At 46.3% G+C, this 27564-nt stretch overlaps 1 protein-coding gene across 1 annotated transcript in view; it reads right to left on the reverse strand.

The window, feature by feature from the left end:
- Positions 1–27564, reverse strand: part of Tmem132b (transmembrane protein 132B) — a 280822-nt gene that overhangs the window by 142656 nt on the left and 110602 nt on the right. Inside the window, exon 3 of the mRNA XM_041648242.1 lies at positions 24869–25015. Coding sequence (XP_041504176.1) covers positions 24869–25015 — 147 coding nt within the window. The remainder of the gene's footprint in view (positions 1–24868; positions 25016–27564) is intronic.

Raw genomic sequence — 27564 nt, forward strand, 5'->3', positions numbered from 1 at the left:
CCATCCACGCTAACAACACCCTCAAAGAATCAGCGAACCCCATGCTGTGTTCCCTCTGCTGTGAGCCAAAATGAATCCTCAAGTCATTTCAGCCATGTATTCAGTAGAGTCAAAAAAAGTAACTAGTCCACATAAACTCCATACACATGAGAACACATGCATGCATACTCACACCCAAATATGCATGAATACATTCATGTACACCCACACACATGTGCATACACACAGACACATCCATAGGTGCATGCATACACACATACACACCCATATATGCAGGCTCACCCACACAAATGTACGCACACACATGCACACTTATATACCTAGATGATCCTGGGTTGTTCCAAGTTTAGTGCCAGGTATGTCTTTGCATTTCTGTTAAACTCTAGAAAAGGGGGCCCAGGGAGAAGGCTCTGTTAGTAAAGGACTGCCACTCAACCATGGACAAAAATGTCGGGCACAGCAGTGCACACCTGGAACCCCAGCACCATGGGAAAGGGGGGCAGGCAGATGGTGAGACTCGCTGGCCAGCCAGCCTTGTGCAACCAGTGATCTCCAGTAAGAGACCCTGTCTCAACAAATAAGTGGATATCAACTGAGAATCACACCCACCATTGACCTCAGCCTCCACAAGCCCCCAAACATATGCATGCACACACACACACACACACACACACACACACACACACACACGAACACATACACATGTGCACACACACACAAAAAAAAAAAACAATGATTCAGTGTACAGAGATGAAGAATGAGTCTGTGGTACCTGAGATCAAGCACGGGAAAGAGTTCCTGGGACAAAGGTGAGAAAGTCATCAGGGTGTCACAATGTTCTTCCCCGGGCTAGTCAGGTGACTCGATCTATCAAAGTTCGCCAACAAGCACATTCACAGTGCATGTGTCTTATTGTATCAAAATTACACCTCAAAATTTTTCATTTTTCAAAAAAAGCAATCACAGAAGAAAAATTATCTCAAGAGGAAAAAAAGTTGGCTTGACAGTAACTCCTCGACAGAAACGGTATAAGCCAGAGACAGCATAATGATATATTCAAAGTGTTGAAGGAAAATAACTGCCAGCTTAGATTTCTATTAAGCAGGAGAGATACCCTTCCAGGATAAAAATGAAATAAAGGCATTTTCAGACAAACAAAAACTGATTCAATTTACCCATGGCAAACACCGTTAAACAGAGCAGGGGAGGTGCAGAAGGAGGAAGAAGCCAGAAGGAAGAGTGAGGAGGCAGGAGGAGAGACAGCAGAGGAAACAAAGTATGAGTGTCACGTGGAAATAATTAGCAAGATCTGGCAGTCTTATATCAATTTTCCTTAAGTGTATATGTGTACCTGTGTATGTATGTGCACCATACAAGTGCAACACCTACTGAGGCCAATAGAGGGCAGCAGAGGCCCTGGAAATAGAGTTACAGGCAGTTGTGCATCACCAAGTGGGTGCTGGGAACTGAACCCAGTCTTCTGAAGAGCAGCCTGTACCCTAACCGCTGAGCCACCCCTCAAGCCCTGACACTGATGATTTTCCACCAGCTTTTTTTTTGGCTACTATTGACATGGCAGAGTGTGTGTGTGTGTGTGTGTGTGTGTGTGTGTGTGTGTGTGTGTTTCCTATACATGTTGGAATACATTGCGGGCTGGTTAGAGGTCAAGGTCTACCATAGCCTGGCAGCTTTCTCCAAAGCTCAACAACATGGGAACTCCCCCCACCCTTCCCCAGGAAGACTCCCTGCTCTCTAACCTGCCCTTATCTGGAGAATGGCCCCAGGTCTGGAGGACCGACCTTTTCTGAAAACTGTTAGACCTCTGTCTGTAAAACCAGGTGCCTGATTCATCTTTAGCTTGACCCTTGATGCAGATCCCTGCTAAGAAGGCTTGTGCTAGTTCTGCTATAGAATCCTACAATCACATACCAAACCTTGTAATAGAAGTGTGCCACTTAATGCAAATTAGGGCTTGTCCCCAGGCTCCCCAATCCTATATATTACTTACACTCTTGAATAAATTGAGTTGATTCACGGAAATCTGTCTCCCAGAGGGTTGTCTCCATTCGTGCTCATGGGACGCATACAAAGCTTTCTGTCACCCCGTTTGCCTCTTTCCCCTGTCAGACTGATGGCCCACAGGCCAAGAGGGAAAGAGGAACCCCACTCATACACACATATACATGTATAGGCACATACATGCTTGCGCACACACAAAAGCTTTACAAAGGTTGTGATCCCATTTGTAAATACCTGTGATTTAAAAAAAAAATGCACCCACACATACAAAGAGGAGAAAAAAAAAACTGCCCCCAAGAGAATATAAGAAATTGGGAAGGAGAGAACCAAGGTACCAGAAAAACAGCAGCTAAATGTTGTTCCCCTTCTGTTCCATTCCCTGGCACCAATGTGACTCTCAAGGCTCTGAGGCCATAGGGAATGAAGGAACTAAGATTGCACAGCAAGGCATGGATTTAAGAAGTACAGTGTCGCTAGGATCTGGTGGCGCACACCTTTAATCCCCACACTCAGGAGGCAGAGACAGAGAGGCAGGTGGCTCTGTGACCCATAGACCAGCATGGTCTACAGAGTGAGTTCCAGGACAGCCACAGTGATTACAGAGAAACCCCATCTCAGGTAAGGAGGTTTTCTTAGGGCACATTCCACAGCATGTGTACGAGAGATGAGGCCTAACTCCATCTTCCACAGCAGGGGGAAGAATTGAGAATTAATAAAGAATACCTCTTCTTGGGGCTGGAGAGATGGCTCAGTGGTTAAGAGCACTGTTTGCTCTTCCGAAGGTCCTGAGTTCAATTCCCAGCAACCACATGGTGGCTCACAACTATCTGTAATAAGATCTGGTGTCCTCTTCTGGCCTGCAGGCATACACACAAACAGAATACTATATACATAATTAATAAATAAATCTTTTTTTTAAAAAAAGAATACCCCTTCTTTAATCCATGAACACCCCAAGTAGGCACGGTGCTCCCCAGCCCCAGTGAAGGCAAGCAGAACCAATTACCACAGAGACTGGGAAATCCACCTTCATCCTGCCTGCCCTTCCCAATCCAGCTCAATATCACGGCACACGCTGCTTCCTTCTTTATTATCACTAAAGCCACCAGAGAAAACAAATGGAATGAAGTCCGGCATTGTTAACAGATTTTTAAGGGGCGTGGGGGCACAACACATTTTTCTTGTGGTTTCAATGGGTTATTTAGCTCTAGTAGCAGCTGTTGACAAATTTTTTTTAATGTAAGCACCACCAGCTGTAAGTTCCCTTTGGTTATAAATATTTAATTATAAAGCTTCCTTTTAAGCTGAAGGTAAACCCACTTTCTGTCCAAAAAGTGTTAGCAAGAACACAGATCAAAAGCCACGCCCATCGCGATGAGCATCCACCCTATGCTCCCTGACAGGATCTGAAGCTGCTTCCCCAGATCCAAAAGTCCTGGACAGGTGTAGTGGCTCCTGTTTATATCGTCTCGACACAGGTAAAGTCATTCGAAAGGAGCGAAACTCAAATTGAGAAAGGGCCTGCCTCTGTTTAGCTGGGAACCCCTGTTTGGGCCTCATTCCAAACCCCGCCCCTTCTCAGAAAACCCACTAAGAGGTAGCTCCGCCCCCAAAGCTCAAGACCAAACCTACACTCCCTAGACCTGCCACGTGATTTCTCTCCTGCTTCCTCAGAGATCTTCCCAGGGTGCTTTGCTCAGATTAAATCTGGTTTTATTAATTTGACTTATTGCATCAGTGGAGAAACCCACAACCAGAGATTTTCAAAATACGTACCAGCCTCCATAGGATTTGACTAAAGACAAACCTACGGAGCATTTTCTTAATTAGTGATTGATGGGGTAGGGTCCAGCACACTACGGATGGTGCCACCTTTGGGCTGGTTGTCAAGCAGGCTGAGCGAGCTGCCTGAGCAAGACTATAAGCAGCACCCCTCCCTGGCCACTGCATCAGCTTCTGCCTCCAGGTTCCCACCTGCTCTAAGTTCCTGCCTTAGCTTACTTCCGTGGGCTGTGATTCGGGATATGTAAGCCAAACAAACCCTTTCCCCTCCAAGTTGCTTCAGCCATGGTGTTTCATTGAAGCAATAAAAATTCTAACTAAGATACCAGGTAACTGTGAAGAGGGCAGGCCAGAAGCAAGTCCCTAAGAGGACCATTGGCCCAGTAGCACTAAGAAAAGACTGAGACACTGCTACCACGGGACCCTATCAGGTACCCTAGGCCCTCCTTGTCAAGTTCCTCATTCCCCTGCAAAAAAGAATCTCAGGACCAATCAGAAGGAAGAATTGGAACTTATGACGACAAGATTTTGATGTACAATTAAATACAGGGGGGAGAGGAGACCCAGCAAAAGCACAGCGCACACCCAAGGCACCAGCACAGCGTTCTCAATGGGGAGATTCCTAGGCTGGGTTTTGGTTTTGAGACAAGGTTTGGCTCAGCTACCGTCAAAGTAACTACGCACTGGATGACCTTGAACTTCTGATCCTCCTGTCTCTATCTCCTGAATGCACTAATTACAGATATGTACTGCCTAAGTGTTGGGGCTCACACTGAGTACTTTGTGCATGCTGAGCAAGCACCCTAACAACTGATCCATATACCCCAACCTCAGTAACTAGCTTAACAATAGCCTTGTATATCTGTTTGATGGCTTCTAAAGTTCAAGTTTGGGCAGCAACCCCAGTCCCAGCCTGGCAGAGTCAGAGAGTGGGAGCACGGTGGCGGCCCCAGCCATAGCTCGGAAGAGTCAGACAGAGAGTGTGTGGCCGCAGCCCCAGCACAGAAGAACCAGAAAAGGAGCACGGGGATTGCCATGGCATAACAGAAGTATCAACAACAGCAGCTTCCAGAAGTTATATTAAGACGTTCCTATGGGAAAGAGCACCTGTGTCCCAGCCAGCAACCAGTGCCATCCTCTGTACGAGATAGCCCACTGCATCAGCAACCACCAAAGCCACAGACCCACATGCGCCAGGAGGAGAAATCACTAGAGCCTTGGCCCCACCTGCACCTGGAGGTGCAATCACCTGAGTCTCTGTCCTACCTGCTCCTGAAAGAGTGATCAACAGAGCCACAGCCACCAACTACACCAACCAGAGGAAGAGGAACCCCCTGAAGCACAGGCTCCACCTTTACTGATTGGAGAAAGAGATGGGTAGACAACAGGGGAAGAATAGACTCAACAACATAAAGAGCAACATGGCACCACCAGAAAGTAGTGCTTCTACAACAGCAAGACCTGAATATCCCAATGCAGATGAAACAGAAGAAAATGACCTTAAAAATAACTTTAAGAAGGTGATTGAGGCCCTGAAAGAGGAAATGAAAAATTCCCTTAAAGAAATGAGGAAAAGACAAACAAAAAATTGGAAGAAATCAACAAATGACTTAAAGAATACCAAGAAAAAACAATCAAACCGGTGAAGGAAATGGTTTAAGACTTAAAAACCAAAGTAGAGGCAATAAAAAAAATACACACACACAAACTAAGGGAATTGTGGAAATGGAAAATCTGGTAAAAGTTCAGGAACTACAGATGCAAGCATAAACAACAGAATATAAGAGATGGAAGAGAGAATTTCAGGCACTGAAGATAACAATAGAGGAAATAGATTCATCAGTCAAAAAGTGTTAAATCCAACAAATTCTTAACACAAAACATCCAGGAAATCTCGGACACCATAAAAAGTCTGAACCTAAGAATAATAGGGATAGAAGGAGAAGTCCAGCTCAAAGCACAAATATATCCAACAAAATCATAGAAAACTTTCCCAACCTAAAGAAGGACATGCCTATGAAAGTATAAGAAGCTTACAAAACATCAAATAGACTAGACAAAAAAAAAAGGGTCTCCTCGTCACATAATAATCAAAACACTAACCATACAGAATAAAAAACAGTAAGAGCTGCAAAGGAAAAAAAGCCCAAGTAACGTATAAAGGCAGACCCAGCAGAATAACACTCGACTTCTCAATGGAAACAGTGAAAGCCAGAGGGTCCTGGACAGGTGTTATGCAGATACTAAGAGACCACAGATGCCAGCACAGTTCCTATAGCCAGCAAAGATTTTAATCACCCTAGATGGAGATAACAAGACATTCCAAGACAAAATGAGATTTAAGCAATGCCTATTCATAAATCCAGCCTTACAGAAGACACTATAAGGAAAACCCCAACCCAAGGAAGTTAGTTACATCCACAAAAACACAGACAATAGATAATCCCACACCAGAAAATCCCATAGAAGGGAAGTATACACACAATACCACCAACAACAACAACAACAAAAAGAAAGAATAACAGGAACTAGCAATCACTAATCATTAATATCCCTTAATATCAATGGACTCAGTTCACCTACAAAAATACACAGACTAACAGATTAGATACAAAAACAGAACCCATCCTTCTCCTGCATACAAGAAACACACTTCAACTTCAAAGACAGACCTCAGAGTAAAGGGTTGGGAAAAAATTTTCCAATCAAATGGACCTAAGAGACAAGCTGGTGTAGCTATCCTAATATCTAACAAAACAGACTTCAAACTAAAAGTAACCAAAAGAGATAAAGAAGGCCATTTCATATCCATAGCAGGAAAATCCATCAAGATGAAGCCACAGTTGTGAATATCTATGCCCCCAATACAAGAGGGCCCAAATTTGTAAAAGAAACATTACCAAGGCTTAAATCACATATCAAGCCCCACACACTAATAGTGGGAGACTTCAACACCCCACTCTCACCACTAGACAAGTTTGCCAGACAGAAAATTAACAGAGAAATAAAGGAACTAACAAATATTATGACTCAAATGGGCTTAACAGACATCCATAGAACATTCCACACAAATACTGGAGAATGTACCTTCTTCTCAGCACCTCATGGAACCGTCTCTAAAATCAACCGCATACTCAGTAACAAAGCAAACCTCAACTGACACAAAAAAAAAAAATGGAATAACCCTCTGTATCTTATTGGATAACCACGGTTTAAAGTTAAACAACACAAATTCCAGAAAGCCTACAAACTCACAGAAACTGAATAATGCCCAACTGAATCACTCCTGGGTCTAGGAAGAAAGAAAGAAAGAAAAAAAAAAGAATTTCCTAGAATTCAATGAAAATGAATGTACAACACACCCAAACCTATGAGACACTGTGACAGTTCATAGCACTAAAAGCCGGCATAAAGAAATTGGAGAAACTGCACACTAGTGAATTAACAGAACACCTGAAAGCTCTAGAACAAAAAGAAGCAGACTAACCCATAAGGACTAAATGACAGGAAATCATCAAATTGAAGACTGAAATTAATAAAATAGAAACAAAGAGAACAATACAAAGAATCAATGAAATGAAAAATTGGTTCTTCAAGAAAAAAAAATCAACAAAATAGACAAACCCTTATCTAAACTTACCAAAAGACAGAGAAAAACTATCCAAATTAGCAAAATCAGAAATGAAAAGGAGGACCAAACAAGAGACTCTGAGGAAACCATCAGGTTATAATTCAAAAACCTGTATTCCACAAAATTGGAAAAATTAAAAGAAATGGGCAATTTTCTGGATAGGTATCACATACCAAAATTAAATCAAGAACAGATAAACAATTTAAATAGACCTATAACTCCTAAAGAAATAGAAGCAGTTATTAAGTCTCCCAACCAAAAAAGCCCAGGACCAGATGACTTCAGCATAGAATTCTACCAGAACTCCAAAGAAGAACTAATAGCAGTACTCCTCAAATTGTTCCACACAATAGAAACAGAAGGGACATTACCAAACTCCTTTTACGGGACTATAGTTACCCTGATACCCAAAGATAGAGAACCGCAGATCAATCTCTCTCATGAACATTGATGCAAAAATCTCAATAAAGTACTGACAAACTGAATCCAAGAACACATCAAAATAAAAAAAATCCACCATGACCAAGTAGGCTTTATCCCAGAGATGCAGGGTTGATTCAACATACAAATCTGACAAATATAATCCACCATATAAACAAACTGAAAAAAAAACCACATGATCATCTCATTAGATCCTGGAAAAGCCTTAGACAAAATCCAACACCATCTCGTGATAAAGGTCTCAGAGAGATCAGGGATACAAGGAACATATCTAAACATAATAAAGGTAATATACAGCAAGCCAACAGTCAACATCAAACTAAATGGAGAGAAACTCAAAGTGATTCCACTAACATCAGGAACAAGACAAGGCTGTCCCTTCTCTCTATATTCATTCAATATTGTACTCAAAGTTTTAGCAAGAAGAATAAGACAATGAAAGGAGATGAAGGGGACATAAATCAGAAAGGAAGCAGACCAACTATCACTTTTCACAGACAATATGATAGTATACATAAATGATATCAAAAACTCTACCCTGGAACTTCTACAGCTGATAAACATATTCAGTAATGTGGCAGGATGCAAGATTAACTCAAAAAAATCAGTAGCCTTCCTATACACAAATGATAAACATGCTGAGAAGAAAATCAGAGAAACGTCACCCTTTACAAAAGCCATGAATATAAAAAAGCTTGGGGTAACTCTAACCAAACAAATGAAAGACCTGTATGATAAGAACTTTAAGTCTCTACAGAAATAAATTGGAGAAGACATCAGAAAATGGAAAGATCTCCCATGCTCTTGGATAGGTAGGGTCAACATAAAAAAAAATGGCAATTTTACCAAAAGCAATCTACAGATTCAATGCAATCCCCACCAAAATCCCAACATAATTCCTTACAGACCTTGAAAGGATGGTACTCAACTTCATATGGAAAAAAAATAAACAGAATAGCTTTTAAAATCCTATACAATAAAAGAACTTCTGGAGGCATCACCATCCCTGACCTCAAGCGCTATAGAGCTACAGTAATAAAAACAGCTTTGTGTTGCATAAAAACAGAACGTGGATCAATGGAATCAAACTGAAGACCCTGACATTAATCCATGCACATATAAACACCTGATTTTTGACAAAGAAGCCAAAGAGGTACAATGGAAAAAGGAAAACATCTTTAACAAATGGTGCTGGCATAACTGGATGTCAACATGTATAACATTGCATATAGATCCATATCTATCCCCTTGCACAAAACTCAAGTTCAAGTGGATCAAGGACCTTCAACATAAAGCCAGTTACAATGAACCTGGCAGAAGAGGAAGTGGGAAATAGCCTTGAATGCATTAGTACAGGAGACCATTTTCTAAATAGAACACCAATAGTATAGACACTAAGAGCAACAAACAATAATGGGACCTCCTGAAACTGAAAAGCTTCTGTAAGGCAAAGGACACAGTAAATAAGACAAAACTACAGCCTACAGAATGGGAAAAGATCTTCACCAACCCCACATCTGACAGAGGACTGATCTCCAAAATATATAAAGAACTCAAGAAACTAGACAACAAAATACCAAATAATTCAATTAAAACTGGGGTGGAGAGCTAAACATAGAATTCTCAACAGAAGAGACTCAAATGGCCAAAAGACATTTAAGAAACTGCTCAACAACCTTAATCATCAGGGAAATGCAAATCAAAACGACTCTGAGATAGCATCTTATACCTGTCAGAATGGCTAAGATCAAAAACACTGAGGACAGCTTATGCTGGAGAGGGTGTGGAGTCAGGGGAACACTCCTCCACTGCTGGTGGGAGTGAGAACTTGTACAGACATTCTGAAAATTAGTATGGCGGTTTTTCAGAAAATTAGGAATTAATCTACCTCAAGACCCAGCGATATCATTCTTGGGCATATAACTAAAGGATACTCAATCATACCACAAGGACTTACTCAACAATATTCATAGCAGCATTATTCATAATAGCCAGAACTTGGAAACAACCTAGATGCCCCTCAACTGAAGAATGGATAAAGAAAATGTGGTACATTTATACAATAGAGTACCACTCAGCTATAAGAAACAATAACATCATGAAATTCGTAAGCAAATGGATGCAACTAGATAGAAAACATCCTGAGTGAAGTAACCCAGACTCAGAAAGACAAACGTGGTATTTGCTTACTCATAAGTGGATGTTAGATAGAAAGCAAAGGATAACCAGACTACAATCCACAGCTCCAGAGAAACTAGAGCCTTCTTCTAATAATTGATGGAACCAGATGTGGAGCTCCATAACCAAGCAATAGACTGAACTCCAGGAATCCAGCCAAAGAAAGGGAGGAAGGAATACATGAACAAGGTAGATCAAGATCATGATGGAGAAATCTAGAGGCAGCTGAACCAAGCTTATGGAAGCTCACGAACACTGGGCGGACAGCTGGAGAGCCTCTATGAGACCGAACTAGGCACTCTGTATACAGGAGACAATTGTGAAGCTTGGGGTATCTTAGGGGCCACAGGTAGTAGGACCAGGATCTATCTCTGATCCATGAGCTAGCTTTATGGAGCCCATTTTCTATGATGGGATACCATGCTCAGTCTTGATGCAGGGGTGAGGGGTTTGGTCTGAACCCAACTTAATATGCCAGATTTCATTGACTCCCCATGGGAGCCCTTACCTGTTGGGAGGAGTGGATGGGGGTGGGCAGGGAGGAGGAGGCAAGGGGGAAGCAGGAGGCGGTATGGGAGAACTTTGGTTGGAATGTAAAATGAAATTTAAAGAATAGGTCATTTAGGGCTAGAGAGATGGCTCAGCGGTTAAGAGCATTGCCTGCTATTCCAGAGGTCCTAAGTTCAATTCCCAGCAATCACATGGTGGCTCACAACCATCTGTAATGAGGTCTGGTGCCCTCTTCTGGCTTGTAGGCATATACAAAGACAGAATATTGTATACATAATAAATAAATAAATATTTTTTAAAAAAAGAATAGGTCATTTAATTTAAAAAACAAAGTTCAAGTCTATTGTTCAAAGGGGCTCCTAAAGGATGCTTATTTTGTTTTAGTTCATTTCACTTTGGAAATGAGATCCTAGGATGCTTCCTGAGATGTCCTGGCCATGTTCATAGGCTGCTGGGACCTCCAGGACCCCTGTAGGAAGGAATCAGAGCATACTGTTATGTCTGAGCAAAGTTAGCCAGGTTGCCAGTGGGATTCTCCAAAGGGTATAGGCTCACAGCCAGGAAGGGAGGAATGTTCGCTCACAGGACATACACATGGGCCTTAAGCCATAAGCTCCTCACCATGCTAACACTTCAATTTCAAACAGCTCCGTGAAAAAGGAATATTGTCCCCTGCAGGCAAATATTATCCTGTCTCCTCTCATAACACAGTTTATTAGCTGGACTAAAAAGTTTCAGCACCCAGACAATGACAGGCTTCCACCAAACTCCAGGGTGGGTGGCTCCTTTCTCTTTTCATGTTCCTCTAATTCTTTATCTTTCTAGCCTACCTCAGCCCCACTGAGGTTCCCAGAAGAGTATTCCATAATTACGCCCTCTCCTATGCCAAACAGCATTGACAGCCAGAGGAAGCCCCAGCAATGTTTCACTTACAGACCTGGGCACTGCCATCCAAGTCTTCTCCTCAGGATATTTGTTAGTGATGGTGTCTCTCCGTGAACTAGGAGGGACCCCTGTGGACCACACACCTGGGTCTCCTACTATGTGGAATTAAAAGGACCATTTATGCTCTCACTGGCTGTGATCCTCCTGCCTGCTGTTCAGCATCTCAAAGCCTGAGGGACCTTGCTCACTGAACATGTGTTGCTCAACTCACTCCCTGTCTCGAGTGAGGATAACCGAGCGAGCTCCTTCTGTTCCTCTTATCCTCAGGGGCAGGATGGGGCTCAGCTGGCTGTTCCTTTTAATTCCACAAAGTAGGAGATAGGAGGGGAAAGGAAAAAGGAGAAACCACATCCTCTATTGGACCAATTTTCTCACAACTAAAAGTTGTTGACTAAAAATGAGGGGTTCACTCTGGCACCTAGATCTGCTTCGTTTGGCCTATTCAACGTTTGACATGACTCAATAATCAAACGGAAGATATGATTAAATTGACAAAGTGCTTGCCTGGCTTGCAGAAGGCCTTGGGGTTCCTGCCTCAGCACCCCATAAATTGGGTGTGGTAGCACACACTTACAATCCCTGTACTTGGGAAGTAGAAGCCGTAGAATCAGAAGTTCAGAGTTACCCTTGTTGGTATTCTAAACTCCCACCGGCTGTCAGCATTCAGGCAAAATGCTCGGCCACCCCAGGTGTTAGCACTTCCAGGTCCTACAGCCACGCATGTGCCATCAGTGTTCAGGCTAACTGCCTGACCACCCTGGAGCTTTAAACCCTACATAATCTTCGTGTGACGTGGTCTTGTAATCTATGCATAATGCAGCTACGTAAGCCCCTGCGCACATGCCAGAGAGTCCTGTGTATCCCTCTTTCCCCTCCCTCTCCTTCTGTTAATAAAACTCTTAAAGTGGGTTTTGTTGTGTATCTTGTGATCCATTCTCACGTCTGGAATTATCAATGGTCCCGTGATTTCACCGTGTTATTTGTTATAAAAAATTGGAGGGGATTAAGGGTAGTATGGGTGAGAATGGGGTTGTCAGGTCTCTCGAAACTGCTTCAAGCTGACTTGGTGGCTACCGGTCATGTCTGGGGGGCCAGAGGCAAAAGCTTTACCCGGTTAAGGTGACATTCCTATGACATTTTAACAAGAATATTTTTTTTTATTCAGTTAGTTAGGAGCAGTTCGTTCTACCCTCCCTGAGGACTGAGGATGATATGGAATATGAAAATGCCAAGGGATGTTGAGAGCCTTAAATAGAGTTTGAGAGATCTGAGAGGTAAATTCAGGGCCGTCACGGCACCAGTGTAAGATATGGTGCGAGAGACACCTTGGTGGGTCCCGTGGCAGGTGAGGACCACGGGCGGGAAATAGAATGCAGCATGCAAAAAGAGCTTGACTGTGGAGTTCATTTAAGAAGAGGGGAAGGGAGAGATACAGAGACAGACAGACGAGAGAAGAGGAGAGGAGAGGAGAGGAGAGGAGAGGAGAGACCAAGAGAGAGTTGCATTGGCAGGAAGAGAATGATTGGAAGTGGGTGGAGCTTCTCTTAAAGAGACCTTTGTACAGTGTCATAGCAGAGGGATGCCTGTGCCCAAGGGGCAGGGCCAGAGTGTGCCTGGATATTAACAGCCCTCAGCTGCATAGAGAGTTCAAATCCAACCTGGGGCACATGAGACCCTATCTAAACCAAAATATAAACACACACACACACACACACACACACACACACACACACATATATATATAAAGACTAATGTAAAAGAGTCACACAAAAGCAAGCATTTCTACACATAAAGCTCAACTCCATTCACAGGAGAGACTATGATTAAGATGTGGCTCAGAGAAAACACCTCCATGGGCTTAGGTTGAATTTCCTACCTCATTCTGTCCCTTCCCTGTGACAGATGAGAAACTGAGGCACAGAAGCAAAGTCAAAGGCCTGGGATCAAGTGGTTAAATAAATGACAGGGTGTAGGGTAAGCCTATTTCTGACTACAAAGACTAAAGAGTCTAATTCCATTTGCCTAATGGCAGACTAGATCCGGAGTCCTACTAAAGAGTCTAATTCCATTTGCCTAATGGCATGGTGGAGGTTAGGGGGAGAAAACACGCTTTGGGAGAAAATTGGTTTTTAAAACTCCTGCATTTGGATTAAATCCTTGGGGGTACGAATCTTCCAAGAAATGAAATTCCCTGGAACCTGCTATGTAGACCAGACTGGCCTTGAACTCACAGAGATCCACTTGTCTCTGCCTCCCGAGTGCTGGCACCACCATGCCCCACCTGCCTGATTTGACTTCCACCATCAGAGACCAGATACAGAATTCCCATTTAAGCTCCATTTGACCTAGACAGTGCCAGTTCCTTCCACATCACCCTGAGAAGCTTCCCTGGTCCCAGCCTGGTGCCTGAGGGACCAGCCTTTCTCCTGCCTCTTTCCAGCTGCTCACAAAGGGGCCGGTGCTTAGCTTCTAAGGCAGTTCTCCATTGTTTCTTTCTAAATGGAAACCTTTTATTTGCTTATCAATCATGGGGACAGGCTTCATTGTTGCAAAGGGAAGCACTTTCCCATCTCTCTGGAAACCATCACTCTCCCTGCCCACCTTCCCGCCCCCTTTGGATACAGACCTGGATACTAATAATGTTAATTTCAGAGAGACTCACAGGACATTTGTTTTACGACAGACAATGTTGCAAATGCTTTTCATGGGGTGGGGAGTCATTTATTGAATCTCACAAAATATCCCCTGCCTTGAAGCTGAAGAAACTGATGCAAAAGGTAAATAGCCTCTCCCCGGTGCTGTTAACTAGAAAACACAGTGCTCCTGGACCAAAAGGGGAGCTGACTAACATCAATTTCAGGTTCTTTTATTTGTTTGGGTTTGTTTACTTGTTTGTTTTTTATTTGCTTTGGAGGGTGAGGACAGTAGGGAGCAGAAGCAAACCGGAGCCTGGGCTTCATTTGAAACACACACTCAGAGTGGTCTACCTCAGCAAATTCAAGCCTCGCCTAACCCAACATTGTCAGCTTCAAGATTTTCCAGAAACTCCTGAGATTATGCTTTCGGCCAAGTCCATTTTTAAAACATTGTGCGTGAGTTCAGGTCAGGTGGGCACGGATCTGCCACGGCCCTCACGTGGATGGAGGTCAAAGAGCAAGCTTGGATGTTAGTCCTTGTCTCCTACCTTGCTTACGGCAGGACTTGTCTTGTTGGCTGCTGTGAACGGCAGGGTACTATGGGCTCATCTCCATAGAAGCCATGAGATTGTGGACAGCGGTTCTGTGTCCAAGGTCAGATGGGTTCTGGGGATCCAAACACAGGTCCTCGTGTCCCTGAGGCAAACACTTTACCTACTAAGGCATCTCCCTGGCCCAAGTCTGAACTTGAAGGGGAAAAAAAATAAAAGACAGAGACTGCTCAGATCTGTAATCCCAGCAGTCACGAGGCTGAGGATAGCCATGAGTTCAAGGTCAATCTGGGATACAAGGTGAGTCCTATGCCACCATGGGTTACACAAGACCCTGTCTCAAAAAAAAAAGTAACAATCATGTCTTTTCTTGGCAGATCTTCAATCGAAAGTGAGACATGGGACCCTGGCTCCTTCATTAAGGGAAAACAACAGTGGCCCTAATGAGTCACTCCACACCAAAAGCTGTCAAATCCATCATCCCTGCTTTATTTTCTGAAAGTGATTAAATACCACTTCTCCCCTTTTGTAGCAAGATGCCAGCGACAGCCGATCTATCACTTCGTCTGATCTACGCCGGCATCTGCCGATGTTTACCCGCGGAGTTTCGCATCCATCATTTCCTACCTGAATCACTCTTCGAGAAAAGAGAAATTTTAATTCTGCCTCCCAACAACAGGGGAATTAAAAAGCGTGAGCTTTTCTCCCACAAAACACCGGCGATGGAGCCTTAAACCCAACCGGAAGAATGCACACTCAAAAGAAGGCGACAGGGATGATCTTCTGGAAAGCACAGTGCCCACGGATGCCAAAAGAGGACACTGGATCTCCATCCAAGAGCTGGAGTTATAGACTGCTGTGAGCCACCAAGTGGGTGCTGGGGGTTGAACCCAGGTCCAGAAGATCAATCAGTGCTCTTAACCACTGAGCCATCTCTCCAGCCATGTTGTCATTTTACGTCTTGGTAATATGTTCACCATCTTAGCCATGGCAATGCATATGTGTCGCTGGCTTTAAATACCCTCCAGGAAGTGCAACTTTGGGGATGTGTCTTTCCCCTCTATTTCTAGAATTTTCTCACCACCCCAAAAGGAAACTGTTTCCATTAACAGTCACTACCCATCATCTCATCCCTCATACCAGCCTGAGCAGGTAACAACTATGAAGCAGCTTCCTGTCCCTGTGTGTTTGCTTATTCTGCATATTTCCATGATTCCTTTAAACAAAATACAAAGACTTCTGCCTCACCTTGTTCTTCATTCTATAGCAGCTCCTCTCCTCCCTCTCTCCCTCTGTGTGTGTGGGGGGGGGGTGTCCCCATGAGTCCTAGGAATAAAACCAGGGCCTTTTACATGCTAGGCAGGTGCTCTATCATTGAGCTGCACCCCCAGCCTCTCACTGGGGGATTCTAGGCAGGTGCTCTACCACTGAGCTGCACCCCCAGCCTCTCACTGGGGGATTCTAGGCAGGTGCTCTACCACTGAGCTGCATCCCCAGCCTCTCACTGGGGGATTCTAGGCAGGGGTCCCTACTAATACTAAGCTATACCATAGCTCTTTCTCTATCATTTTCTAGCTACTTCCATGCTACTGCTTTGGTCACCATCTCATTCTTTCTCACATAGGGGCCACTCTTTCCTTATCTGCCCAAAGATGAGGAGGACGTGGATCCCTCTTCCATGGCTGATGGGAATGTAAATTGGGGCAGGCACCATGAGACATAGTCTAATGTGTCAAGCTGAGCAAACCATCTCCACCTCTAGAGTGGAGTACAGGTGTTCAGACAGAACACATGTGAGTCGTTTATGGCAAGATCATTCATAATAGCCACAGTGGGAACCACCAATGCCCACCCTCATATCTGAAGTAAGCATCCTCCTGGTACTGAGGTCACAGTATGACATAACTTCAGACCCACAGCTCTCTGGACACCCCATCATGGGCAGCCCAAAGAACAGAGTTCAAACAAAGAAGTAGGGTCATCTGCCCTCCCATCCCATGATCCCCTGGAGCAGCCATTTCCAAGGGAAGGGTAAACAAAACCATGGGTAAACCAAACCACATTAAGGTATTTGTTGAGTCTCTCTTTCTTAGATGTTTTTGTTTAAATTCTGCCAATTACCAGATGGAGCTTGGTGACTCTCAAAACCCATGTCTATCAAAATTATAGAGCCAAGTGTAGCTTGGACCCAGCTGGAGGGCCAAAAGCAACCTGGTACCCAGAGAGATGCAGAGACTAACCTGGACACTGAGAAGAGACGCACAGCAGCATGGACTTAGAGTCCAAAGCTGAGCAGAAGAAAGAGTCATGAGTACAGGCTTGAGTCAAGGGTATGGCCATCATAGCGGGGAAGCCAAGTACAATAAAGAGTGTGAGGCAGCTGGGCCATAAGAGTCCGACTATGGGGGTCCATTTCTGTGTATCCTGGAAAAGTGATCTATGCATTCAACTTTGTCATACTCTGTAAAAAGACACCTCATGCCCCCATGTCTGCAGGTTGTGTTTTATTTCCCTCTGTGAAAACACATTTATAGTGTTTAGAAGGAGCTGGAAAGATGGATCGATCAGCAGTCAAGAGTTGCTCTTTTAGAGGATCCAAGTTTAGTTCCCACATCGTGTGTTTCACAGTGACTTGTAACTCCATGTCCAGGGGCTCTGACACCCTCTTCTAGCCTTTTCAGGAACCTACACCCATTTGTTCAACACAATGCAGGTTATGTGGGCTCATCTTGAAATGTCCTGGTAGACCTTCCTGGTAGACCTACAGTATTCTTAGACATGTCATCTCTGGCATTCACTTAAGACATGACAAAGGCACTCCATCAGATGCCTCCGCCCAGCCTTGGATCCTAGACTGTGAGGAAGTGAGTTAAGCACCAGCATGGTTCTCTCTCTCTTCTTCCTGATTGTGGATACAACATGACCATCTGCCTCATGCTCCTGCATTTGACTTCCCCATCATGAACTACCGGGAAGTCACGTTACCCTTGAACTGTGAGCCAGCACCGACCCTTTCTCCTTTAAGTAGCTTTTGTCAGGGTGTTGGATCACGGCTACAGAAAAACAAAACTGAGACATAGAGGAAAAACAATTCTCATGGATGTGGAGAAGCTGAGCTAAGTTGGGCACCAGAGCCACGAATGAACACGACAGAATACGAGTCAGTGGATCATACCCTAGAGCCCATGAAAACAGTTGTGTTACTCTTGGTTTTAGGCCAATGTACATCCATCTGTGAACCTTTAAAATACATTAGAAATGGAAGTGAGAGCCTGCCTCTGTGCGCCTACATTGCAAGGGTGAGGAGCTCACACTCCTATGCCCCTTCTGCCAGCGGGCAACAAGCTGCAGCGTCACCTGTCACACTCTAACACCAGTCTCTCTTAATTCCATGCATGTCCTTGGCTCTTCAGTCCTTTGTTGCCCTCTAACAAAATAAAGCTTTCTCCTGGCTCCACTCCCCCCACCCATGTAGTTACCGTGGCTATCTTCCAATTAAACATGGTTTACACATGAGCCCCGATCACAGGCTGGGACTGGAGCCAGCCTGGCTGAGCGTGGAGATCGCACCTCACTCCGGCTCACAGGATTAGCCAAAGTAATTCCCCAAATGGTCTGTGCCCAGCCCATTCACATCATGGCTACCCACACCCCAGGCTCTGAAGATCAGAGCACTGTGACCGAGGTTGCAGAGTCAAAGAGGCACCCCCAGCCATGCTGCACCCCAATTCTCCACACAGAGCTAGCAGGCACCACAGTGAGGCCGAAGAGTTATCTGAAATGAGACCTAAGTCCTAAGAATCCCATGATGTCAACTACCCATCCTCCAACAAGGCCCTGGACCACAGTTTCTGTCTCAAGCCATTGTCCATACTAGCCACTATTAACTCTCCCACTATGGTCCCCTCTGCAGCTAGTCACAAGAGGCCTTGCTGAGGGCAGCCGGCTGCTGATGTTGCTGGGCCCTAAAACCACCATCCTGGAAGCAGCGGTCTGTAATAGAATCAGGTAAGAGGAAGCAGATGGACCATGTGACCACCAGGCTCCTTATAGCAAGGACGCTCACTGGAAATGCTCATTCCAGGCCTTCCTCTCCATTCCAGACTCTTTTCCATTCTCAGCCTCAGTTTCCATCCATGGACACACTCCCCAGAATTCCTGCCCAGAAGACTGACGGCTCTCTGCCCAGGAACCCAGAGCTGGCCCATCTGTCCCTCTTCATTTTGCCCATCTGGGGTGGTTTAAACATAACCCCCAGAGGCTCAACTTTGAATGCTTGATCCCCAGTTAATGGAACTGTTTGGGAAGGATTGGGAGGTGTGGTTTTGTTGGAAAGGGTGTGGCCTTGTTTGAGAAGCTGTGTCCCTGGGTCTGGGCTTTGAGGTTTTAAAAGCCTATGCCAGCCTCCACCCACCCACCCACTCACCCACCCCTGCTCTCTCTCTTCCTCTTCTCTGCCTGCTACCTATAGATCAGAATATAAAGCTCTCAGCTACTGCTCCAGCCCCATGTCTGCCTGCTTCTCACCATGATGATCATGGACTAACCCTCTAAAACTATAAGCAAACCCCCAGTTAAATGCTTTCTTTTATAACAGTTGCCTCGTGTCTCTTCACAGAAATAGAACTGACTAAAACAGTCATATATTTCATTTACGTATGACTTGGGGATGGCTTTTTACCCCCTGTGTCACCATCAGTATGAAGGGGACTCTCATTACCAAAACAATGAGCGGGGAGGTGTGCTCCTTTTTGATTAAGTTTCAGGGATGACAGCAGGTCCCCTGCTTGGTCCCCTGGGCCCTGTTCCTTATGGCAGCCAGTGGTTCTTCTCATAATGAGGGATAGGTCATACCACCCTGGGCTTCAAAACCCTGCAGTGGTGCCCAGCCTAACCTGAGTAAAATCTGAGGCCTTTTCAAAAGGCACAAAGCTCTGGGAGAATGCCACTCGTGGCACCTTGCTGGCTAAGTGTCCCCACCTTTGCCCCCTTGCATAATGGTGTCCCTGACCTCTACAGTGACCCTTGAGCATGTCACTGTTGACTACTTAGGGGCCAGGGCCAAGCCTTCCCTTCATCTCTCTGTGACTCACTCCACACCTCCTCTAGGATCTGTTCCCCCAGAGAAGCCCTCCTCCACCAATCTATCTAAAGGAACCTTCCAGGTCCTGGACTGCTCCCTGCCTTGTTCTCCTGTGGGTGTTTACCGTCTCCTGGTGCAAAAGAGAATGGTGCCTTCCCCAGAAGTCCGTCTCTGTAAACAATAGAAAGCTTCAGAGAGCTGAGACTCACTGTCCCTGTGACAGCCTGTCCTCAGACCCCGAATCTGCTCTCAGCAGGTGACCAGGGCTTCTGGACCTGCTGGTGGATCCACAAGACACAGGCAGCAGAGGGGACTTTGGGAACTGGTTGTAGTCCTGGGAATATGTCCAGCCTACACAGACTAGCACCCCAGCCCTTCACACCTGCTTTTTGCTGCCTGGAAAGTTCTTCCCCAGGCCCCTGCTCGGTTATTCCCATCTCAGGCCAACAGCACATCCCCAGGTGCCCAGTCCCTCTCCCGTATCCTCCATCCCACAGTCCTGTTTCAACTCGGGCCCTCACATCATGACCACAGGAGCCAGGAGGAATATCTGATCAGCAGTGTGACATCAGAGTCCCCAGTGCGACAGACCCTGCTCAATGCCCACTCAATTCCAACCCTGCAACTCGGCCCAGTCACTAGAAGACAAAAGGACCTCTGTGGAGGTTGCAGGGCTCTCATCCAGCATCCTTGGACATTTGTTTGCTCAATTGTGCATGTGCATGCGTGCATGTGTGTGCACACGTGCATACATGTGAATGTGTGCCTCTGAGGAGGGCATGTGCTGGAATCGAACTCAGGATACTTGCTTACTGGTAAGCACTCTACCACTGAGATCCATCCCCAACCCTTGTTCCGGACTCTCAAATACGTGAGTCTCTGGCCTTGACATTTCTCTAGCCTTTGGGTAAGATTGCAAGAAACCCAACATAGTGTTTGTTCACACCATCCCCTCTCCTGTGGGCCTAGAGCTTTGCTCCGCTGGGTGGCAAGGCTTACATCATAATGGGCCCTGGATGTGTTTTCTGGCCACAGAAAAATATCAGGGTGGGGTGGTGGCTCAGTCAGTAAAGCATTTGCCATGCAATCATGAGGACCAGAGTTTGATACCCAGAACCCGAATGAAAAAGTCAGGCATGGCAACCCACTCAATCCTGTTGTCAGGAGGTAGAGATGGGGGTGGGACACCTGGGGCTTGCTGGCTGACCAGCCACGCCTAGCCCGCTCTGTGCACTCCTCAGTGAGACCCTGTCTTGAAAAAGCAGGGTGGCATACATCTTTAATCCAAGCACTCAAGAAGCAGAGGCAGGTGGATCTCTGAGTTCAAAGCTATCCTGGTCTACAAAACAAGTTCCAGGACAGCCAGGTCTACACAGAGAAACCCTGTCTTGAAAACGCTCTACCCCCCCCCAAAAAAAAAAACTGCAGAGTGGGGCCTGCAGAGATGGCTCAGTGGTTAAGAACACTGGCTGCTACTCCAGAGGACCCAGGTTCGATTCCCAGAACCCATATCATTATATTACAACCCTCTGTAATTTCAGTCCTAGGGGCTCTGATACCCTTTTCTGGCTTCTAAGGGCACCAGGCAGGCCCACTGTGTACAGACATGCACGTAAAACACTCATATACATAAAATAAAAAAATAAATCTCAAAAAAAAATTTAAAGCAAGGAAAATATGAATCGAGAAAGACATTTCACATAGACTCTGACCTCTACATACACACACGTGTGCATGCTCAAACACCACACACACACACACACACACACACACACACACACACACACGACTGCTATTTTCTGAGGCTTGAGAGCCTGCTGACCCAGGGAGCTCACGGTCTCCATGCTCACAGTCCCTCATTTCCCTTTCATTTCCTCGGGATCCCTGTTATCTGTCCCGAACATTTCCAAATTTGCTTACTTTCACAATCTCTCCCATGCTGGCAACTCTGGTGTTTATCTTGTGGGCTGTGCCTCTGCAGCTCGAGTCTCCTCCCCAGGAGCCTTCATTAAAATATTTCAAATGAAGACCTTTTCTGCCCCCTCCAGAGAGCGTGCTGGGTCTTTCCCACACAACACAGTTTTAATTCTTATCACAGGACTTCAGGCAGTTTGTACATTATATACTATTAAAAACCTCAATTCCACTTGAGGTTGTCACAATTCGGAGATTACAGTGTTCCGCGTGGTGTTCTGCCAGGGATATGCTCATATATTCACTTTGTTCACCGGCAGACTCGGTGCATGAGCCCGGATTTCACACCTCATTTGGTACCACAATGAGACCGACACATAAAAAGAAGCAATTATTTATTTAGATTATGGAATGGTTTCAGAGGGATATTCGATTATGTAATGGTTTTAGAAGGATATTCATAGGTATAAACTGCCGTGCTAGAGTAGGGGTCTCTGCTGTTCCTCAGCATGGAGTTCACGGGTGGGGGGGGGCAGGGGGGAGGCTCAAACATTGAACATAAAATGTCACTGGGATGGGAGCCCTTCTCGGTCCGCAAAACGGACTCCTCTTTCCCAATGTAGTATTTTTTAAATTTCTTCTGGGGATAAATAAAAATCACAAACCGAAAAGTGACAACCACTTCTGAGGAGCAGCACACTTCTTTCCGCGTGAAACACAGCCCTGGGCTGGGGGAGATGCCTCGGAGGGCAAGAGGGGGCTTGCTGCAAAAGCCTAAAGACTGGACTTCAAATCCCCAGTCCATATAAAAAGCTGGGCACGGAACCTAAGCACTGTGGGAGTGTGGAGACAGGAGGATCATGGTGGCTTGCTGGCCACCAGCCAGGTTCAGTAAGAGACCCTGTCTTAGGGCAATGAGGCAGTGACTGACAGAGTAAGACAGCCAGCACCCTCCTCTGGCCTCCGGGTGCGCATGCACATATACCATACACACAAACAAAATGTAGCCACTGCTCATCAAGCATCTATTTCCTCAGTATATGCCATGGAGACTATTGCTATAAGCTCCGTATAAGTCCCAGGTGGGAACCAGGAACCGCCCTTGGGGGCACTGATCCAAACCCCGGTTTGAGTTGATCTGGGTAGGTGTACGAGCCAAGTTATTCCAGGAAGAGCCCAGGACAACCATCCTGGGACTCATAGCTAGACTTAACCAGGAAAAACAACTGCTCAAGTGACTGTGTGGTCAGAGGGACACTGGGAGTTCCTGGCCACTACACTGCTCCACAGCCAGGGAGGGGAAACAGACTGCTGGAGAAACTCGGGTACCAGAGCCCCCACTTCTGATGCAGATCACAGGAACATGTGCCCACTGTGGATATAAGCACACCAGCCCCCTGTGCTAAACAAAATCAAGATACAACCATGGGCAGAGCCTCCCTCTAAAGAGTGTGGCCATTGTGCCCACTGATTGCCCTCCCCCACCCTCACGTCCTGGCTGTGAAGCCCACTCTACACAGCTGGAGAACACAAGAAGTTCAGCACCCAAGCCCAGCCTGCTCCTAGGCAGGGAGGCCTCTGTTACTCAGATCTTTTAAACCAAACTGACTTGGTTCAGGAGACACCCCACTCCTTTCCAGTATTTAGAGACTGCTGGGTGAATCTGTGATGCCTGGAAGCACTGCAAGCATCTTGTGACCATGAGACAACCAGCTGGAAGATGCCCCAGAGGCCACACGAAGTGCTGCTGTGTGAACAGCCCCCTCTGTGTTTGCTCTGTCAGACGGCGAATCCCTTTACAGCAGCCGCTTTGGGGGAATGACCTGTGGCTTTACAACCAGAAGTCCTTCCGCCAATATCAACAACTCAGGACCCGGGGTACCCAACAGGCAGGCACTTTCAGACATACAAGGAAGTCCTGGTCATGTGATGTCACAGCCCAAGCTCCATCCATGACCACTGTCTCGGGGGAGGCGGGGGGGGGGGGGGGGGGGGGGTAACTGACAAATTTAGAACGGGAGGTGTCAGAGCCAACATCAAACCACTTGCCTGAGTCATTCCTCCTCCTGGGAGACCTTCAAAGGCAGCACAATAAGGCTCCGGGGTTGGCTGAGGTCACATGAGAAGCGACAGCATGTGCCAGGCAAGTCCACAGGAAAAGCTCACCCCGCCACCAGCCTTAACCTCTCACATGACCCCACTCATGACCCACGCTGACTCATCCCCAAGACCCGGGTGTCTCCTGGGCCTCAGCGGACCCAAAGCTAGAGAAGACAGATCAGGACAATTTACAGTGATAAGTGACACGGTGGCATCTGCGCCGGTGGTGAGTTCAGCAGCCACTGCTCCAGTGCTGCTCCTTGGTCCAATGTGGGAGACTGGCAGACAGACAGATGTACCCTCAGTAGGCCAAGAAAGTGGAGGTGGAGACTGGAGAGGGACTGCCTAGTCAGGGATCCTTCTACCTTCTGCCACCTAGGTGGTGTCCCCACAACCCCCAGCCTGGATTCTGAGCTGCAAAAGACTGTGAAAACCTGGACATGGTCTCTGGAGCCCCACCCCCACCTCACCCCACCCCACCCCACCCCCAAGAGAGAGCTCAACACAACAGAAAAGGCTCATTTAAATAGTCAGAGGCCTGAGATGCTCCAGGGGGTAAAGATGGTTGCCTCTTATGCCTGAGGATCTGGGTTGAAATCCCAGGGTTCATGGGAGAAGGAATGAGCCAACCCCTGAAATCTGTCCTCTGACCTCTACAAACACCATGACAGACAGATGGACAGACAGATGCAATAGTAAGAATAATAATTTTTAAAGTAATAAGCAGCAAGAGACAATTAGCAGATAGTTGTGTGCACCCTGCTTGCTTATTAAAAAGTAATTTCCCTCTGTCTCTTTAATTGATTCATTCGCCCTGTTTCAGCTTCGGTTCTTCACGGAAACAACAATAGTAACGACACAGCGGTCAGACTCAGAGCTGTGATAAATGGAGGAGGGTTTTTTTGAGACAGGCAACCTCACTATGTACTGCACAGAAAGGATGGCTGGTCCAGGCTGCAGTGCAGCCCTGCAGTGGCTGCACCAAGCTGGTGAGGCCAAAGGAAGGTAGGTCCACACGCCATCCCGCACGGTGTTACTCTGTCACTGGCTTAGGGTCACAGCACACCACAGTGCTCACCTGCTCTGTTTTTCCAGGTGGTGTCCCACGCAGGACAGGGCCGCCGTGGTCTGTGTACCCTCCTGCTCGATGTCCTCCTGCACTGCCCACTGGTTCTCGTTGCTCACCCTCACTGCTGTTATCTTCACGCCCGCAGCCGCCTTGATTCTATGACGTAAGAAGAAAGTAGATATATAAGAAAACAGGCTTCGCCTGGGCCAGCTCCATGGGAGAGGGCATCTGAATCACATGGAGATCCCCTTCCCTGGAGGCTGGAGGGAAGGGAGGCTATGAATTGCTTCTCCCTAAGACTGATCTCAGGGACAGCAGGACGGCTCAGTGGGTGAAGACACTTGTGCCAAGCCTGACAACCCGAGTTCAGCACCTGGAATCCACACGGTGAAAGGAGAGAACCAACTCCCTCAGGTTTTCCTCTGACCTCCACACACCGTCATGGCATAGGCACCCACCTCCACACATACAAAATAAATGTATATAAAAAAAAATGTTTTTTGTTTTCCAAGACAAGGCTTCTCTGTGTAACCCTGCCTATTTGGGAACTTACTCTGTAGACCAGGCTGACTCATAGAGATCTGCCTGCCTCTGCCTCCTGGGTGTTAGGATTATAGGCATGTGCCACCCCCACACCCCAGCTAAGAAAAATAATTAATACTGACATGTCCAAACCATGTGCAGTGGGTTCTATGAGTATGCTATGAATTTGGAAAGCTGAGGCAGAATTGCCACAAGTTCAAGGCTAAACTGGGCTGCATAGTGAGACCCTGTCTCAAGAATAAATTAGCAAATAAATAAGTCCTGGCCTTTTAAGAAATGCCACAGCATGTTGTCACGCACCTCCACGTTCTGTCGCTGGCTTTGAAATTCATAATTTTATGCCCATTTTATCTTGATATTAAAAAGAGAGGCAAGGGCCCGCAAAATGGCTCAGTGGGTAAAGACACTCACCGACAAGACTGACGACTTGCGTTCAAACCCTGGGACCCACATGGTGGATGGAGACAACCAACTCATGCAATGTGTCCTCTGAGCTCCACGGGTGCACCATGGTGCACACACCCCACACAGAGTGTTAAGATATGAATAACCATAACGAAAAAATGATAGAAGCGAGGAGATAGGTAAGGGATCCATCCCAGGAGTGACTGACAGGTGAAGGGGGGAGGGGTGATATCTGTCTGCACTGAGGCACCTGGGAGGCCCAGGAAGGAAAAGGAAAGACCCTTTCCCAGCAGGGTCTGCAACATGGGTGGCATCTGGGCCAGAGATCTGTCCTGAAGCCTGGCTCTGTCACCTGCCTTAAGGATTCTAGAGTGGACTAAGGGATGCCAACCCCTACGTGTCCATCAGATACAAAGAAGGGACTCTGACTCTCTCTCCCTTCCTGTGGTCACCCGGCTCCAGCCTCAACAGCACACTCAAGAGGCTCCTATGTCACCCATCTGCCACCCCCTCCCCCACTCCTGCATCTGAACACTCTTCCTGCTGGATTCTGGTCTTAATCTCATCTTCCACAAAGCTTTCTTTCTTGACACCATGACAGCCTAGGAGTTAATTTATGCATGCCATGAACAGAGGCGGCCTGTTCCATCTCTGCTTCCAGCCAAAGGAGCAAGAGAAGAGAATGTTCCAGAACCTGTGTCTACATTCAAAGCCCTTGTCACCGAAGTTTCACCCTCCGCCCTATGGGTCCTCGCTATTCTAACAACTCAAATGGATCTTCCCCACATACAGCGGCTCAGAGGGAAAACAGTTTTAGGCTAGCCCACAGAGACCCCTGTGAGACCTGAGCTGCCCCCACGGAGCTTGGGAGACTCAGTTTCTCTTGGATGACAGTCCTTCATTCACAGTGGTCTCATGGAGATTAAGGATGCTCACAGGACACTGGGATGAAGGACCATCACTGATGGTCAAATTCAAATATGGAAACACCAACTACTCCCTAGAGACCTGCCTGGGCTTCTGGTCCCTCTGCTAAGCATCCTGAGGGCTACTCTGAGTCTCCAAGCAGAATCTAGCAACTCCCTTTAGATATTTCCTGGTCCTGATTCTGAGCAGAAATTCTTCCCACCTCCCAGGGCAAAGCCAATGTCTTCTTTCGCCACAGGGAATTTGTCTCACTAGGCTGCTCTAAGGGACAGAGGGCAACCAACCAATGCCCAGGTTATGGCAAAACAATAATTATGTGTTCTCTCTCTCCCTTTCTCTCTTTCTCTCTCTCTCTCTTCCCCTCCCCCCCCCCCACTTCTGGCTGCAACAGCTCCTGATCCCACAGCATCATCTGCAAAGGGACTGGGAGGAGAGGAGGGAAAAGAAACTGAGGTCGGGATGTAAAAATACAAATAATTTTTAATCACTATCTAATTATACTAGCTACTTTGTTTTACATAAAATATAAATAAAATCCCATAAATGCTAAGAAGGAGGAGGAGGAAGAAGAGAAAAAGGAGAAGGAAGGGAAGGAAGGAATAAAGGAAGGGAGGGAGGGACAGAGGGACGGAGGAAAGGAAGGAAGGGAGGGAGGGAGGGAGGGAGGGAGGAAGATCTTAAAGCCAGTTTGTACAGGCCGACTGTGACAGGTGTGTTTGTAATAGGTGAGGTTAATCCCATTATTATTGAGAGGTCTAAAAAGAAGGGGATGCTGAAAAGAAATTCAAGTTATAGCAGAAGAAATGCATGCTGGGTATTAAAAACACTTG

The sequence above is a fragment of the Microtus oregoni genome, unplaced genomic scaffold, assembly GCF_018167655.1.
Source record: "Microtus oregoni isolate MIOR12 unplaced genomic scaffold, Mior012 000003F_ref0000135, whole genome shotgun sequence".
NCBI lineage: Eukaryota > Metazoa > Chordata > Mammalia > Rodentia > Cricetidae > Microtus > Microtus oregoni.